Source organism: Coturnix japonica, chromosome Z, assembly GCF_054131305.1.
Source record: "Coturnix japonica strain WE chromosome Z, WE-NBRP24, whole genome shotgun sequence".
In the NCBI taxonomy this organism is placed as follows: domain Eukaryota; kingdom Metazoa; phylum Chordata; class Aves; order Galliformes; family Phasianidae; genus Coturnix; species Coturnix japonica.
The window spans coordinates 67237342-67253664 of record NC_140702.1 but is presented as its reverse complement, the minus strand read 5'-3'; the positions used below and the strand labels follow the sequence as shown (position 1 = coordinate 67253664).

Here is a 16323-nt window from a genome sequence, read left to right as displayed (position 1 = left end):
CTATGCAGCCACCAGAAGGAAGCTATAGAATGGCTCAGGGATCCAGCAACATTTGTAGCCCCTAAAAACTCCCTTGCAGAAGCTGAGCAAAGTGTTTGGGTGGGGAGAGCAGGCTGAGATCCAGTGCTGTGCCTTTCTTCCCAAGGATCGATAGCTGGGCTGTGGAAGAAGCATCTTCAGAGGGGAAGAGCTGTGCTTTGTTCCACAAAGGCAACAATTAGAAACTGCCTCGTTAGCAGAAGTGGCTGGGGGGCTGAAGCAGAGCTGGGAGGCTGAGGAACACCGTGCTGGTCTGCTTTTAGGGAGGAACAGCTCTACTGCAGCCTATGCCCAGCAGGGTGGGTGAATCCTATGAATGCCCAGATCCCTGTGCTAGATCATTGAAGATAACCCACCCCAAAAAGTGAGAAATTCAGGCTGGGGTTCAGGCACTGGGGCTTCAGGGTCAGGGGACAAGCCTGAAGCCACTGGCAGCCCACAGTCTTGCATGGTGCATAGTGAATCTCCCCCAATCCAAGTCCTGGAGGTTGCCAGGAGGACTCTTTCCCCATGCCCATCCGCACCCCTATCCCCAGCCATATCCCTATCTCCATCCCCATCCCTGTGGTGACACACTGGTGCCATGGCCACCTGCCTCCATCCTGCTGCTGAAGCTGGATCCAGTGCTCCTCCTGCGAGGCTGGATCGCCCCTCCACCCCTCCACCTCCTCCCTCCTGCTCAATTATGTTCCCTGTGGGATGCGGGAAGTGGCATCGATCAGGGCTGGTTACTCAGGTGACAGCAGCTGTGTCCCTGAGCCCCCCAGGGAGCGTGACATTGCACATCACCCCCTGAGCTGTGTAACAAGGGAGGATGCTGGCCCACCTGTACACTCGTGGCCCCCTGGGGCCTTGGCGCTCAATGTGCTATGGTCGGCACTGCTCAGCAGTGACAAGGGACACAAGACCCCAATTAAGGCTGCATCGATCTCACTGCAGCCCCGCTTGGCAAGCTGTGCTGGGCTTACAGGAGTTCTGTCAGGGCTGAGCTGTCTCACACCCATGCAGCGCTGGCACCCAGATCCCAGCACCCAGCACAAGCTCCCTGGGTGCACCTTGCAGTCTGGGACACATGCTGGCACATGGACACAGGCACACAGGCACAGAAACCTATCCACTCACACTCACGACCCTTGCACCTTCACATCCAGCTATCAGACTCGATGATCATCACGAGTCCTTTCCAACTCGGGGTAATTTATGATTCTGTGCAGCCCATCTCCCTTACGCTGCAGCACCACGGCCAGCGCCAGAACCAGCCGTGGGGTCCCACGGGGCGTGGGGGTATCCCAAGGACAAGGCTGTCCTCGGAGGATGACTCCACTGCCGTCTTCCATACAGGAGGTGATGTTCCCGTGGGCACCAAGGACCGAGCCTCACCGGTGCTGGGGGGTTTGCTCCCATGGGTGCTGTTCGGGACTCAGTATTGGAACCCTGTGTCTGGAGTTTGGTGTCGCTATGGGTGCTGGAGGCTCGTGCTCAGGACTACCATCTGAGGGGGTGTCTCTGTTCACACTTTTCCCCTGTGCACCCCATAACATACATGCCTGTGAGCACCTGTGAGTGTACCAGTGACTCCAGGCCCAGCAGTGCTGTCATCTCAGGGTGCAATGCGGCAGTAGTTACCCAGCCAGCTTCTAACCATATCCCCACATGCACAGGGATTTTTCACACATGGTTAGTTTGTGTGAAGCCTCGTAGCCCCCAGCCAGGCTGGATTTGGTGCCCATCCTGCTCTGTGCATGAGGAGGCACCAAGTTGCACTCCAGAAGCCAAGGAGTGGGAACAGTCCTAGAGTAGAGGCAACCACAGCATGGGCTGTGGAGCCTTGGCTGGCACAGACACCACCCCAGGGTGTCACAGGTGTACTGAACCCCAATCTGCCCCCATCCCAACCACCGACGCTTGTGGTATCCCCAGTGTCACCCTCAGCTCCAGCATGGTTCAGTTCAGTTCCTTTAATAGACACACAGCCACGCTGCTGTGGGGGTGGCACAGGCAGCACCGAACCCCCATTGAGGTAGAGGCGAGCATTGCCTCGTGCTCATTTGCTTTGGCTCCCAGGGGTGTGGGTGGGTGCAGGAGCCACTCCCTTCCCCCCTGCCCCAACGAGGTAGTTCAGGGCCCCCCATCTCCCTGTCCCCACGTAGGGACCCCGGCATCTGTGTCTGTGGTGGGAGGCACTGCTGGGCCACCCCACTCTGCCCCCAGCAAGCCCCTCCCAGTGCATTACCCCCACCCGCTGGCGTTAAGTCCCACCCACAGCCCTACCCCAATAGGCCCCACCCCCATTCTCAGCTCGCCCCCCCCCACCAGTCCCACCAGTATCCCCAATGTGTGCCTCCCAACGCAACCCTCCCCCCCCAAGCTGGGGGCTTGAGGTGTCCCCAGCGCTGGGTGCCACTGCCCTCGGGTGACCCCGGGGGTGTCACAGGGTGGGCAGCATGGGGGGAGTGAGGAGGAGGGCCGCAGCAATTGCTCTGAGTGTGTGTGGAGGGTGAATGATGTGTATGGGGAATGTGTAGGGGACACAATGTGCACCAGGGGGGTGGACAGGGGTCACTGTAGGGGGTGTATTGGTGATGCTGTGTGCGGGAGATGTAGGGTATGCACTGCCAGCATGAGTAAGGAGTACACTGTGCAAAGAGATGTGTATAAGGAATGCGGTATGTCAGACAGCATTGCAATGTGCAGGGGACAGTATGCATCAAGGTGTGCATAGGGGCTGCAGTGTGTGCACTGAGGTCACTACAGAGGATGCAGAGTGTGCACTGAGGTGTGTACAGGGGGATGCAAAATGAGCATCAAGGTGTACAGTCTGTAGCAGCTGAGGTATACATAGGGGCTGCAGTGAGTGTACTGAGGCAAGTATGAGGAATGCAGTGACTGCATCAAGGGGATGCAATCTGCAGGGTGCTGGGGTTCCAGGCCAGCAGGAACTGCATGGGGGTCACAGGAGATGCATGTTTTGGGGGTCCACATGGGTGAGGGGCTGCACACCAGTGGGTGAGGGATGAAAGGGCCCCCCACAGTTGCTTGCTGCACTGCCACAGCCCCACACTGAAACAAGAGGATCCCCAGGCCCTCATGGGCACATCCCTTCCCCACTGGGCACATCTTTGCCCCATGTTTGGGAGTGCAGCTCTTTGAGGAGCACTGCCCCTAAGGTGCAGTGCCAGTGGGAGTGTGGCTTTGTGAGGGGGCTGGTGGCAGTGGGTTTGGGGTGGCTGCAGGGTTTGGCCCACTTTGGGTGCCCCCTCCACCAGGTGCCAAGGGTCCTGCAGGACGGCGAGCAAACAGGACACCTGGAGAGTGAGAGAAAAAGGGTTACGGGCAGGAAACAGCACCTCGGGGGGCAGCAGCCCCACATCACTCCTAGTGACACCCCTGTCCTCATGTTCCCTTGCCCAGCTACCAGGGTGGTCAGAATCATTTGGTTGGTGGCTGTGCACACTCACAAGCCCTGACCTTTGTGGTTCGTTAAGTATTTACGTGATTAAGGAGAACTTATCTGTCTTAATTGGGGAGTCTCAGCAGGGCAGGCTTGGGTAGAGTGACCTGATTAGCCAGCATGAGAGCTGTGTCACCATGCAGGGAGGGCTCCTGTGCCCCATAGTGTGCTGTCAGTGAGACAGGTGCTTGAGCATCCCCTCTGGGGCACCTGCATCCTCTTCACCACCCCAACACTATCCTCTGCGCACCTTTCCATAGGGGACTCCAAGCCCTAAATCCCAAATCCCATGGTGAGGATGACCACAAGCCTTTTAGCACCACTCAGACCAACTCTGTCCATCCATCTGTCTATCCCCCTCTTTGGGCATTCACTGCAGGGTCCCACTGTGGTCCCAGCCTCACCACCCCCCTTCTCTGTCTGCTCCCTCTCTCCTGCCCCTGCCACTTTGTTACAATGGATTTTATAGTAAAGACATCAGATTGAAGGAAGGACTTGCTGGCCAGGCAGTGGCTATAAGTTATTGGATTTCCTGGCCGCAATTACACAGGCCAAGCGGCCCTTCTATTTACCTGTGTAGACAACTCCATTTATTTCTATTGACATGTTGATACTGCTAATGCCGTTGGTGGACAGGTTCAATGCGGTCTCCTGTCTGTCATCTGGGGAAAGGAAATACCAATATAAGAACGAAGCGAAACAGAAGCTGTATGGAGCAGAAGGGCTCCGTTCTGACTGTGCATCCTTGCTCTGCCCCAGTGTCCCTGGTATGCCAGGGGATGGGGTGACCACACTGGGAGCTGCAGTGCTACCTCGGTTGGAGACTCTGATGTTCATGGGGAACTGGGAGGCTACAGCCAGGAGGTTGTGCTGCAGGGCGTGCTGCATCAGTCGCTGCTGCTCCTCCACCGTCAGGGCCACCTTCTTCTCCGGGGGCTCACCAGTCTCCAGCTTGTCCCGCAACTGCTCCAGCACTGCTGCCTGTGAGGCTGCAGCCACTTGGGCTGCTGTGAGGTGGTGGCTGGACAGCCCCGCTGGGATGGTGATGCGCCCAGGCACTGTGCCATCCTCTGCAACAACAGCGAGAGGTCAGCTGGACTCCCCTGCTCCACCCCATCGCAGCATCCACACCACAGGGTTGGGTGGGCACTGAGATGGAGAGCATCCCCTGAGGTGGAGACGTACTCCTCACCTACCTTTCTTCACACCGTGCACTTGGCTAATCTGGCTGCAGCTATGGGTGGAGATGCTGAGACCCGGCAAGGGTATTTTAGGGGAGCCCAGCAGGGTTGGGGTGCCAGTGGGAGAGTAGTTGAAGAGTGCGGTGCCAAATGTCTGCCTTCGCCCCTCCCGCCGGTTGCTGTCAATGGCAGCCTGAAGCTCCCCAGGTGAGCTGAGAGCCCGCTTCTCACATTCATAGGGATACAGATACTTCATGTATCTGTGGGGAATAGAACTGGCATCAACTTTCTGCTGAGCAGTGCCAGGCAGGGATGGAGCCCTCCTTCCCCTGTGGGGTACCCCATGCTCTCACTGTGTGCGGAGGGTGAAGGCAGCACTAGTGATGGAGGTAGGTAGGTTGAGACCCTTGGTGATCTCACGCCAGATCTTCTTGTTGATGACCTCCACCAGGCCACCCTTGTCTGTCACCAGCCGATACAGCGTGTAGAGGTCCAGCACTTGTTTGGCCATGATGGGGATGCGGTTCACAGGCGTTCCTTCCAGTGAGCACAGAGGGAAAGAGCAAAGAAGTCAAGATGAGCCTACATCCATCCCCTTGGGGACATGGCCCCCATGGGTACCGGCTCTCAGCACCACAGCTCCTCCAGAGCCCCTCACAACTGTCTCCCTATGAAACTCCTGCAGCTTCCTGTGGAGCATCTGCAAATTTCTTAGGGCACCCTAAGAGGCATCATCTTAACACTGAGCGCGTGTACCACTGGGCATGTGTACCAGGGGTCTCTGCTCCCCACAGGGGGACACTGTTCACCAGAACTCTGCAAGCCCAGCACAGATCAGCATGGTCCCCCAAAGCCATCAGGTCTTACTATAACCATCTCTCCCATCCCCATGGTGCCTGGAGGCAGGCACCATGGCAGTGACTCGAGGCAAAGGAGGGATGAGCATCCTGTCCTGTCCCATCCTGTCCCATCCCATCCCATATTTATTCCCTGGCAGGCTTTGGGCAGTATTGGAAAGCCATCCATTCTGCTGGGGAGGCTGTCACGGCTGCGCTTCGCCCCTCAAACGAAGCCGTCATTCACCGCCATCCTCCAGCATCCCTAATTTATGGCCCCGATATTGGCTTGGCTTCTTCGCATAAGCCTGAAAAATGAGCTCTTTTTATTCCTTTACTGAGTTCATTTAACTTTTTTTTTTTTTCTTTTTTTTTCTTTTTTTTCCCTTTGTGTTGTTTGCCAGGTTGGGAAGGGGTAGTTTTTACTCCTGGGAAAAAGGTAAAGATATCTACCTGTGGTCCTCCATCAGCCCTGCCCAGCACAACCTCATTACCTGATCTGGGGGCTCCCCATCACCCCAGAAGCTATGATTGTATTTGTGGGGTCTCAGGATCCAATCAATGCCCTCTAGCTTTCTTCTCTCCCCCCTCCATGGCTAATGAAAGCAGATGCCATTAATCTTGGGGCTGTGCAATGCTGACGGCCAGTGCCCATCCCACTGACAAAGGGACCTGTCTGTGTCCCTGTAGAGTGATGACCCTGGTTCTGGCTGGGGTGCATGGCACAAAAGCCTAAGGAGGTGGTAGGGCCATTGTGCTGCTGCAATTAGTTCCTCAATTGATTAATGGTGCTCTGTTATCAGCAGGGCCCTTGCTCTGGGAGGGGGCAAATGCAAGGGATGTGCAGCTGCCTCCTGGGGCTCACTGTCCCTTCCCAACCTGCTGCCACTTTGGGGATGTCCCTCCTGTCTGTACACCCCTGGGTGCCCATGGGATGTGAGTAGTCACCCTGTGAACCACAAGACACCCAGCACCCCCAGGGTCACCCTGAGCTGCCCCCCACCCGGGTAGGGGAAAGGAGTGGAACAGGGGAGCATCCGGCTCCCTCCCTCCTCCTTGCACCACCAGGCTCTCACTTAATTAGCCCAGGCCCCAATAGCAAGGGAGTTAATTAGCTCTGGAAAGAGAGATAATGAAGCTGCCTAGCAGCCCATGAATCTTGTGGCTGAGGGATGCTGGGGGGTGGAGGGGCAGAGGGAAGCCACTGCTCCCCCAGCTCTCTCCCACCTGCTCCACCGCTGGGGTCATGCAGTGCCCATGGGGCAGCACCTAAATCTCCCTCTGCTTCCAGCCCCACAGCCCTGAAAGGAATCTGTGGGCACTCAGCACCACCAAGAGTTGGGTGCCGCTGGCCCACGGGTGAGAACCCCCTCTCCCTGATGATCCCTAAGGCAGATCTGGGTCTGACTGCCCCTCTCTGCCCAGCATCAAAGCCCTTCCTGCCCTCCCCCCACTTCCCCCCCCCCCCCCCCACCCTGCAGCCTTCCCCCGTTAATTAGCTCGGCATTAACCTCTGCCTGGGGTTTACTGGCTATTGAGCGGCATGTTCATTAATCCACACACTGGCAAAAGGCTCTAATTAATACAGCCAGCCGCACGCCCGTGTTCGGCAACTTTTAATTGTTGCGGGCCTGGATGGTGAGGGCGAAGGTTAAAGCATTTATCGAATCCCCAGGAGCTGGCTCGTCCCTCTGCCGATAGCAAAGATTTCCAATGGTCTGGGTGGGCTGCAGGGCTTTAACCCCTGGGCACCCAGTGCTGCTCCCGCAGCCCTGGGGCAATGCTCGTATATGGCCATGATGACCCACAAAGGTTAACAAGGATCACTAGTGGGCACTGCTAACAGGCATTGCTAATGGGCATCTCTGCTGGGCATCACCAATGGACACCGGTAACAGGCATCATTATTGAGCATCTGTACTGGACATCGCCAGTGGGCATTGCTAGCAGGAATCTTCAGCGGGCATCCCTGTCAGCCATCACTAATGGCTACAATTAATGGCTTTTTCTAATAGATACAGCCCAAGGGCACTAGTGACTGGCACCACTGCTGCACATCTCTGCTGGTTGTTGTTGGGCATCAGCAACGGGCTTCACCACTAGCCCAAATTTGGGAGTCCCAGAGGAGCCCCTCTATCTGACAGCATCCCAAGATGGGTTGTTGTCTTTGGATCAGGGGGCAAACGTGTGCATGTGTAAGTGTGAGAGTATAGGATGTGGTGTGCATATTTAAAGGTGCATACCAGGAGACACAGGGTGTGCAAGCAGAGATGAGTTCATGTGATAGTGACACACGTGAGTCTGTCTGTGCTCATTGAGCCTCAGGGGCTTCAGAGACCTGAAGCCACTTAGTGCACCAGTGCTTCTACCATGAACCCCCCTTAGCCAAAGCACCCACCCACACCACCCACCTTTACCTCTCTTCTGCATGAAGCTGAAGAGGTCATCCAGGAACTCCTTGCGCTTCGGATCCTCATCCAGTTCATAGAGCTGAGGACAGGGATGAGAGGGGTCAGTGATGCACCAGGCATGTATCAGCATGAAGGATGGAGACACTGATGGCATCATCCACTCTGTGCCCAGGGCTGCTGTGGGCTCCCCAGCATCAACAGCACCAATTTGCTCCCTCTGTTCCTCAGTTTCCCCACCCCAGAGTGTAGCAGGTCAGGATGCACCCATGCCGTGCAGCTGACTTGATTCCAGCACAGCGCTTCGGTGACCATGACAAATTGGAGCCCGCCAGATCGATGGCCCAGCAGTAAAAGTCAGAGCACACGAAGGAAAAATTAGCACCAATCGAAGGCGCTATAGACACCAATTCCTCCCAGTGAGCCTGGTAAGAATTTAAAGCCATTGAAAAGAAACAAAACTCAGCAGTCCAGAATGGATTTCCAAAACATATACAAAGAAATGCAAGCTGGAAAACAAAGTCAGGCACAAAATAGAGTCGTTTAAAAAACAATTGTGTAAGGAAAGGCTGTTAAAAACCAATAGAAAGAGATCCCCCCCCACCTCCACACAACACATAATTCACAGGCAGATAAAAGGAGTGAGGCTGTGTGGAGGTGATGGCAGCAGGAATGCAGAGATCTGCGGACACGGGGATGGGGGGCAGAAGGACACAGGCATGCATGGATGCAAGGACATGGGGACACAAACACGGGGTTGTGAAGAGATGGGGATGTGAGAAGGGGATGCAGGGACATGAGGACATGGGGATGCAGAGATGTGTGGAGGTGAGGACATGGAACAAGGGTCTGCTCTGACAGCCACAGAGCCCCAGGAACTCTTGTTTCCCTGCCTGGCCACCAGCCCACCCCATCCATCCCTTCCAGCATGGGAAATCAGGACTAGCCCCTCACACTAACCGCTGCTGCCAGTCCAGGGACACATCCTTCCCAGGGGTCAGACAGCAGAGAGATCTGGCTGGACCCCTGCTGCCGTATCCATCTCTGCTCCTGAAGCTCCCAGGCAGGTGCTACCTCCCATCATCAGAATCTGTCCTCCACCATTTATTAACCCCTCACCTTTTATCTGTTGTGCAAAGACACGTTACATCAGGCCAAGAGCAAAGGTTGGCTTTAAGTGGAGCAAGGAAAAGGGGATACAGTGGGCATCCCACATAGTTTGGGGATGCTCAGCTGGAGAGGGGCTGGGCACTGTGGTCTCCTCCTGCCTCTAAGGGAACAACCATTGGAGTGGCAGATCACGGCCCCCACAGAAGCACAAACAACCTTGCACAGGTGTGCACAACCCTGCATCAGAGCACATGCAGCCCATACGGGTATGCAGAGCCCTGTATATGTATGCAAAAATATCACAAGGACAAGCCTCCACACGGGCATATACAACACTTACATGGGCATATGCAACCCCAGATAGGCACACACAACCCTGTACATCCATGCACAACCCTATATGGGTGCAATTACTCCCTCTCAGCAGGCACAACCCTGCAGATGCATGCACAGCCCTGCATGGTACGGACCCCAAGTAAGCACACACATTCCTAATGGGGACGTACACCCCCAGATGGGTACACAGACCCCCAAATGGGGACACCTCACACACAGCTCCAGCAGCTGTCAGCCTTGCTCAGGGGGCAATTGTGCAACACGAGCAGCAGCTCCTGCTTGCAGTGACCTATGAGCAAGGACCCTTTTAATCGTGTTTGTATTGATATAATTAGTAACTCATTTAACGCCATCGATGTAACTATATTCCTCTATAAACACAAGTATTAAACTGTCAAGCCTGGGGATCGATATCCCTCTGGTGCGCGGCTCTGCTCTGCTCTACTGACCTCAGGACCCCATCTGTGAGGTTCTGACCCCTCTCCTCCCCCAGAAAAAAACCCACAACCCCCAACACCAACAAAGCACAACTCTTGGGGTGTCCCTGTCCTGAAACCACTGCAGGTGCTGTTGTGGGCACCCTGCTCCCTGCCAGCACCCCACGCCATGCCATGGTGACATCCTCATTCCTTAAGGAACGTGGATAACGGGGCTGCTTCAGGTTAAAGGGCAGCAGGTCGAACATAGCTTATTAAAGGCATGTGAATAGACCTCACGCCTCCCCTGCCACCTCACCACAATTAAATAACATTGTTAGCACACTTGGTCCCCCCGAAGTTGTCTCTCCCTGATCTGGGGGTGTAGGGACAGAGCAGACCCCATGGTCCAGCCCATCCTGCAGAAGATGGAAGCAGGGAGGTGGAAGAGCCCCTCCATCCCCACAGCGCTGCCAAGGGAAGCATTCACAGCGGGACCCCTGCTCAGCTGCTACCTCCCACGGGCAGCCAGGGCTTAGATCTGCCACCGGGATTTAATCCACTTAATATGGGCTGCATCGATCCCAAACCCTGCTCGGCTTCCCCCCTGCTTCGCATAGCCCCCCCCAGCCCTCAGCCACTTAATATGCACCACATTGATTAGCCTCCCTGCTAATTTCTCCATCTGTCCACTGCTCACACAGGAGATGCTCTTCCTACACCCACCCTCCACCCTGGCATGCTGCCGGTGGTCATTCGGGGACCTTAGTCTCCTTTGAGAACTACACAGCCCTTTGGAGCATAACTGTACTGCGGTCCCACTGCACAGCCGGGAACCACGTACCTGGTATCCATCATGCCAATGGGGTGAGGGAGCCACCAGTGCCTCAGTTTACCCACGGGTTACAAGTCAGGGACCCAGGAGCTTTAGGACCCCATGATGGGAACCCCCCAATCCCATCCCACCGCTGGGAGCAGCTCACTCACTCCCCGCTGGGCACCATCCACCCCTGACCTTGCAGGCGCCTGGCCCCGCGCCGTTAATAAGTTAATGGTTATGGGACAGCACTGCCTGGATGCTTGCTGCATCTGAAAGCACTGCCAGCTGCTGGGGGGCTGTGCCCCAATCCCACAGCCCCCACCAGGGCCACACTGACCGCAGCGTCCCCACTCTCATCACTGTTCCATTACCACAACCAGACACCCCCCACTCTGTATCTCCCCAGCCCGCTCCAAGTGCCCCCCCTCAAACCATTCACTGTGCTTAATATTTAACGGGGCTTTACAGAGCAACAGGTTTAATCAGCGCTGATAGCGCAGCAGATCCGGCAGGCCATTAAAACCCCCTCCCCGCCACCGCTGTTGGTTCTGGGGGAGCTGCCTGCTGCAAACATTAACCCAGCTCGGGGCAAGGTGAGGGATGTTTGCTCGTGGCACTGGCCTTGGGATGGCAGCCCCCTGCCCTGGGGAGACAGGGGTTCACAGGGTCCCCAGCAACATCCCTAGACCATTTAGCAGGAGGGAAAACTGAGGCACAGAGCACCAGAATGGCTCACTATTGGTGTTAGAGCTGTGCATGCGGAAGAAATGTGACGCATGATGCCACTGTGGCATCGTCACCATATCCCAGTCCTGGGGACTCTGGACAGGGGACTCTGCTGTATCTGCTGTAGGGAACCTGTTACAGCAGGGAGTTGGACTAGATGATCTTCCAGCCCCTACAATTATGAGACTCTGGTGACACTACAAGGCAGAGCGACCCCAGTAATGCTCCATGCCCCCACGAACATCAGTGAACACACCCACGTGTCCCTCGGTGCTTCCATGCATACACATTCACCCCCCATGCACATGCTGTATGTTTGCACAGCCCCCTCCTGTTCATATTCCCTCACACACACTCTCTCTGTGCACACACACCCTGTGCACACTCACACACCCCTTATACACATTCTCCTTGTGTAAACTCACACCCCCACTACGCTGCAGTCCCAAATGTGCACTCACCCCACACACACCTGTACCTGCTCCCACACCCCTGCACAGCTGCACACCCCCATAGGACCAAAACCCACCTCTCCGGGGTTCCATGCTTCCCCACTGAAGCAGCTGTGTTTCCATCATCAACCTAATTAATGGATTACTGCAGGTTAAAACCCACTAGAGGGTCCACCTCGCAAACCCATCACTCTCATCTGACTGCTGTGCACAGAGCCAGGGGAACGCATAGGGTCCTGCCAGACCCATTTCAGCCTTTTCTCCTTTCCCCGAGCTCGGGCACATGACTATCCCCACCTCCCCGCACACTCGTCCCCAGCTCCCGCGCTGCCCGCACTGCTGGCACCTTTCTTCTCACACCCTTGATTAGTTTTTACACCTCCTCCTCGGAGCCCCGACACCGAGCTCCCGGGAGCTGCAGTCTGGGAGCTGGGGCTGAGGTGGACAAGGGCGCTCCCGGCACCCCCAAACCGCACCAGGGCAGGGGTTGAGTCACCCCAAGGTCCTGGACGACATGGGATGGGACAGGGATTGAGCCCCGGCACTCAGCCCCGCTCACTTCTCAGCTCCTTTGCCGCAGGTGGTCCCCTCCTCACGTTTGTGGTTGGGAAACCTCTGGCAGCCGCGGCGAGGAGCGGACTCTGCGCCCTCATGCCGCGGTGTAACCAGAGAGCCTCTAATTTAGACCCAGAGCCCTGAGGGGCTCCTCTGCACCTGGGTGGAGATGCACCGGGAGGAGGGATGCGTCAGGGCCAGAGCTCCTTCCTTGCAGAGGTCTCGGCAGCCGTCCCAGACAGCGGGGAGACCGCTGGGACCTTGGTTCGCGCTTCGTTACCGAGCGGACACGAACGACTGCGGGGCTGGTGCAAGGGGCAGGGCAAGGGGTTTCCCGACCCGCCGGTATCACAGCAGCTCGCAGAGCAAAGGTCTCTCTGCGTCCACAAACTGCGGGTGCCCAAAACCATTTCCCTTGCATGGGTTTCCCGAGCGAATCGCTCGTTTCTCCCATTAATCCTCACAGATCCCCTCCGCAGCTCCTTCCTCCCGGCCCCGAGCGGGGAACCTGTTCTCCAGGTCAGATACAGCCTCGGGGATACGTCCCCTTCCCGACAACGACAGAGGAAGGCTAGCTATCCCGCAGCCCCCCAGGGCACCGCGCCCTGCCCCAAACCACAAAGCTCCTTTCCCCTCTTTCCACCTCATCCTATCTGAGCCATCCTCTGGCAATAGGGTCCCTTTGTCCCTGTGCACCCGGAGGCACTGGAGGTAAGGGATGCTCTTCTGTCCTCAGGGCTGGATGGGTAAAGACAAGCTACCAGCTGGAAAACCCAGGAACGGCAGCGACTCGTCTTCTTGGGGCTGAGGAGGAAGACGTGAGGAAGCCGGCAAGCTACAGTTATCACCCCGCCCCGACGTCCTCTGTGATCTGTCCCCCCGTATTTACACCGCGATTTGCAGCCGCACTAACGAGGGGCAGGGCGCGGGGCCGAAGGAAGAGAGAAATGCCTGGGATGCTTTCTCTCTGCAAAGCCTCCCCGGGGCCGGGAGCGAGGGAGGAGCCGCGTCCCACCTCCCGCCTGACCCCGGGAACCGGACAGTCAGCCTTTTTCAGCGCAGCGGGCTGTAACGTAACACTTCCCCGCCGAGCTATTCGACCTATGCAGCGCACCCACCCTGGAGGTGGCCCAGTGCGTGTACCGGGGACCAGAACCATACTGCGCTGTGCAATACCTGAACAGAAAGTCTGGTCCCTGCAGCCATTTCCATCTCCCTAAGTCCCCAAGCACTGGACATAAGGAACGTCTAGCTGAGCCCCAAGCAGCCCCACCACAGAAAGCCACACACCTTAGCACAGGGACATCTCAGCAAAGCCGAGACAGAGTTGTGCAAACCACACTTGCATCCCTGCAGCAGCCTCGTGCAAAGTGAGAGAAGCACAACCCAGCAGGAGGGAATCTATGCAAGCGGGCACGATATTAAACACAGAGATCCACTCTCCACCCCAGAACCCACAGGCCCTATGACCTCCCCAGATCCCTGCAGAAACGGTCACAGGTGGGCACAGGGATGTGCCAGATTCTGGGCACCCCGCTGTCCCCCAGGGCACCCTCCCAACCCCATGGGGTAGAAGGGCCTGGGGCTATCCAAGCACAGTGGAGAGTGCAGGGAGCTGGGAGAGAGGCACAGGGGACACTGGGGAGGTGAAGCATACCAGGGTTGGCTGGGATGGGTCTTGGTGGTAGGGGATAGGGGGGCACAAGGAGTCCATTTGGAATGCAACAGTGTATAGGGTGGTGGGAAATGGGGAGCTCAAAAGGATACCTGGTCCAGGTATGGCAGCAGTGGAATATTCATGAGGTGCCCATCTTGGGAGGGATGGTGATTTAGGATAGGGGTGCTGGGATGCACTAGTTGTACTTGTCTGGCATGCAGTTTGGGGGCAGAGGTGGGGGACTCAGGGAGGGTCTCATTTAGGGTGGCATGAAGGTGATATTTGGGGGCAATGGGAGATATGGGAAATGTCTTCTTGGGCTACAGTTGGGATGGGGCTGGGGGGCAATGAGGTGGCTGGAGATGGTCTGCGGGGATGGGGAGAAGAGAGTATAAGCAACATCTATTTGGGGAAAGCTGGGATCAGAGTTAAAGGGCGGTGAGGGGACTGCTGGTGGGACTGGAGCTGGTGCCGGCGTGGCAGATGCTTCTTACCTGCTTGAACTGCTCCTCGTAGGTCCACTCGTGGTGCGGGGGCGGCGGCGGGTCGCAGGGATCCCCTTCCTCCTCCTCCTCTTCATCTTCCTCTTCCTCTTCCTCCTCCCCCGCTGCGGCGGGCAGCGGGCGTGGGCCGGGGGTCGGGCGGCGGCGGGGGGCGGCGGGCGACGGAGCGGGACCGGGACCAGGAGCAGCTTCGAGCGGCAGCCGTCGGGGTGCGCCGTCGGGGCCGCGGGCCAGGCGGGCCGCCTGCTGCCGCTGCAGGCTTTCCATCACCGCCGCCAGGCGCAGCCCCCCTGCCGCCCCGGGCCCCCGCGGTGGGGCGGCCGGCTGCGGGCACAGGGCACGGCCTCAGCACCGCCACCGGAGGAGGAGGAGAAAGAAGCACCCCCACTCTCTCTGCCCCCTCCCGACCGGGGGCCCTGCCCCGAAGTTGCCCGCACCCGCTTTCGGGGTTAGGGGTGGGGGGAGCGAGGGGGGAGCACCTCATCCCCGCGGCTCAGTACCCCTCGGGGCACATCCCAGCGGGGATCCCCGTCCCTGCCTTTCAATCCCAAAAAGATCCCGCTCCACCGGGGAACCCCCACTCCTGGTACCACCCCCGCGGTCCTACCGGAGAGCCCCGTTCGCTTCCATCGGGGCGCCCCCACCCCGTTTCCCCGCGGTCGCGGAGCCCCTCCGGCCCGTCCCGTCGCGGCGCGGCCCTCACCGGGGCGGCTCTGCCCGCCAGGCTGGGGTTCTCCACCATAGCGCCGGCTCCGAGCGCCGCCCGGGGCTCGCCCCGCCGTCCCGGGGGCACGGCCGCTGCTCCGCCCGGCCCCGGCCCGCCGCTCACATGGCGCCGCGCCCGCCGATATTTCTTTTATTCCGCAGCAGATGAGGGTGGGTGGGATTTTTTTTTTTTTCCCCCTCTTTTCTTTCTTTCTCTCTTTCTTCCTTTTTTTTTTTTTTTTCCCTTTTTTTTTTTTTTTTCCTTCCTTGCAACAAGTGGCAGGCAGGCAGCAACACCCCTCCCCTCTCCCATTTGCTAGCGCACGTCAAGGGAGGCAGCCGGGGAGGGCCGGCCCTGCGCAGCCCCAGGGGAGCCCCGGGACCGGCCCGAGGAGAGCGCGGGGCTGCAGAAGCGGCTGTGTATGTGTGTGTGTGTGAGTGTGAGTGCGTGTGTGTGCACGGGGGTCTGTGCTCCTCTGTAGGAGCGTGCCCTGCCTACGTGTGTGTGTGTGTGTGTGCAAAAGGCTTCTGCCTGCACGTATCTGCATGTTGCTCTGCTGGAGATCCGTGCATTTGTGCACAACGAGGATGGTGAACACCTTGTGTGTGTGTGTATGCAGGGAAATGTGTGAACACCTGGTGGGGGAGTGCCCTGCACTCGTGTGTGTGTGTGCAGATGGGCTGTACTTGCATGTGTATGTGTGTATGTGTGTATGTGTGTTCGTGCAGGGTGTCAGCACGCATGTTCTTGTGTGTGAGCTCCTTGTGTGCGTGTGAGTGTGCAGGGCAATCTGTGCAGATGGTGTGTGTGTGTGTGCACGGTGTTTAAGGTGTGCGTTCACCCCACGGGAGCAGAACTCGTGCATGCATCGTGCAGAGTTGTTCACATGCACACATGCAGCATTGTCGGAGGAGCTGAACGTGTGTGCTTTGTGTGTGTGCTTTGTGTGTGTGCACGTTTTCACACCGCTGGGGACAATGATGTGTTTACCTGGACGTGCTGGGGCTGGGTGTGTGCGGTTTGTGTGCTTATCTGCAGCAATCCGTGTCGGGAGGGGTGGGCATGTGCTCTATGTGCACAGGTAGGTGTGTGCACATGTGTGTCAGGGGCGGGGGGGGGGTGGAGAG

The 16323-nt window shown here is 57.6% G+C and overlaps 1 protein-coding gene across 3 annotated transcripts; it reads right to left on the bottom strand.

Annotated features, from left to right (window-relative positions):
- Positions 1 to 1982: 1982 nt before the first annotated feature.
- ARID3C (AT-rich interaction domain 3C) lies at positions 1983 to 15375 on the bottom strand. 3 transcript variants are annotated; one of them, XM_015848286.3, is made up of 8 exons: positions 15098 to 15375; positions 14482 to 14814; positions 7925 to 7997; positions 5025 to 5208; positions 4687 to 4931; positions 4303 to 4560; positions 4063 to 4152; positions 1983 to 3344 (listed from the first exon to the last, which is right to left on the bottom strand). In XM_015848286.3, the coding sequence occupies exons 1-8, from the start codon at positions 15230 to 15232 to the stop codon at positions 3202 to 3204; spliced, it is 1461 nt and encodes a 486-aa protein (XP_015703772.2). In that variant the 5' UTR covers positions 15233 to 15375; the 3' UTR covers positions 1983 to 3201. The 3 variants fall into 3 exon arrangements, with proteins under 3 accessions (XP_015703772.2, XP_085386295.1, XP_085386296.1); XM_085530169.1 differs by having other exon boundaries at positions 15194 to 15375; XM_085530170.1 differs by lacking the exons at positions 14482 to 14814; positions 15098 to 15375 and adding an exon at positions 10622 to 10788.
- Positions 15376 to 16323: the final 948 nt, after the last annotated feature.

Excerpts from the sequence above, each read along its gene's own strand:
- ARID3C (XM_015848286.3), bottom strand. The coding sequence starts at position 15,232 with ATGGTGGAGAACCCCAGCCTGGCGGGCAGAGCCGCCCCGGTGAGGGCC. Across the intron at positions 14,815-15,097 it reads GAAGCGAACGGGGCTCTCCG|CCGGCCGCCCCACCGCGGGG; the intron begins GTAGGACCGCGG and ends CTGTGCCCGCAG. Across the intron at positions 4,932-5,024 it reads GCCTTCACCCTCCGCACACA|ATACATGAAGTATCTGTATC; the intron begins GTGAGAGCATGG and ends TATTCCCCACAG.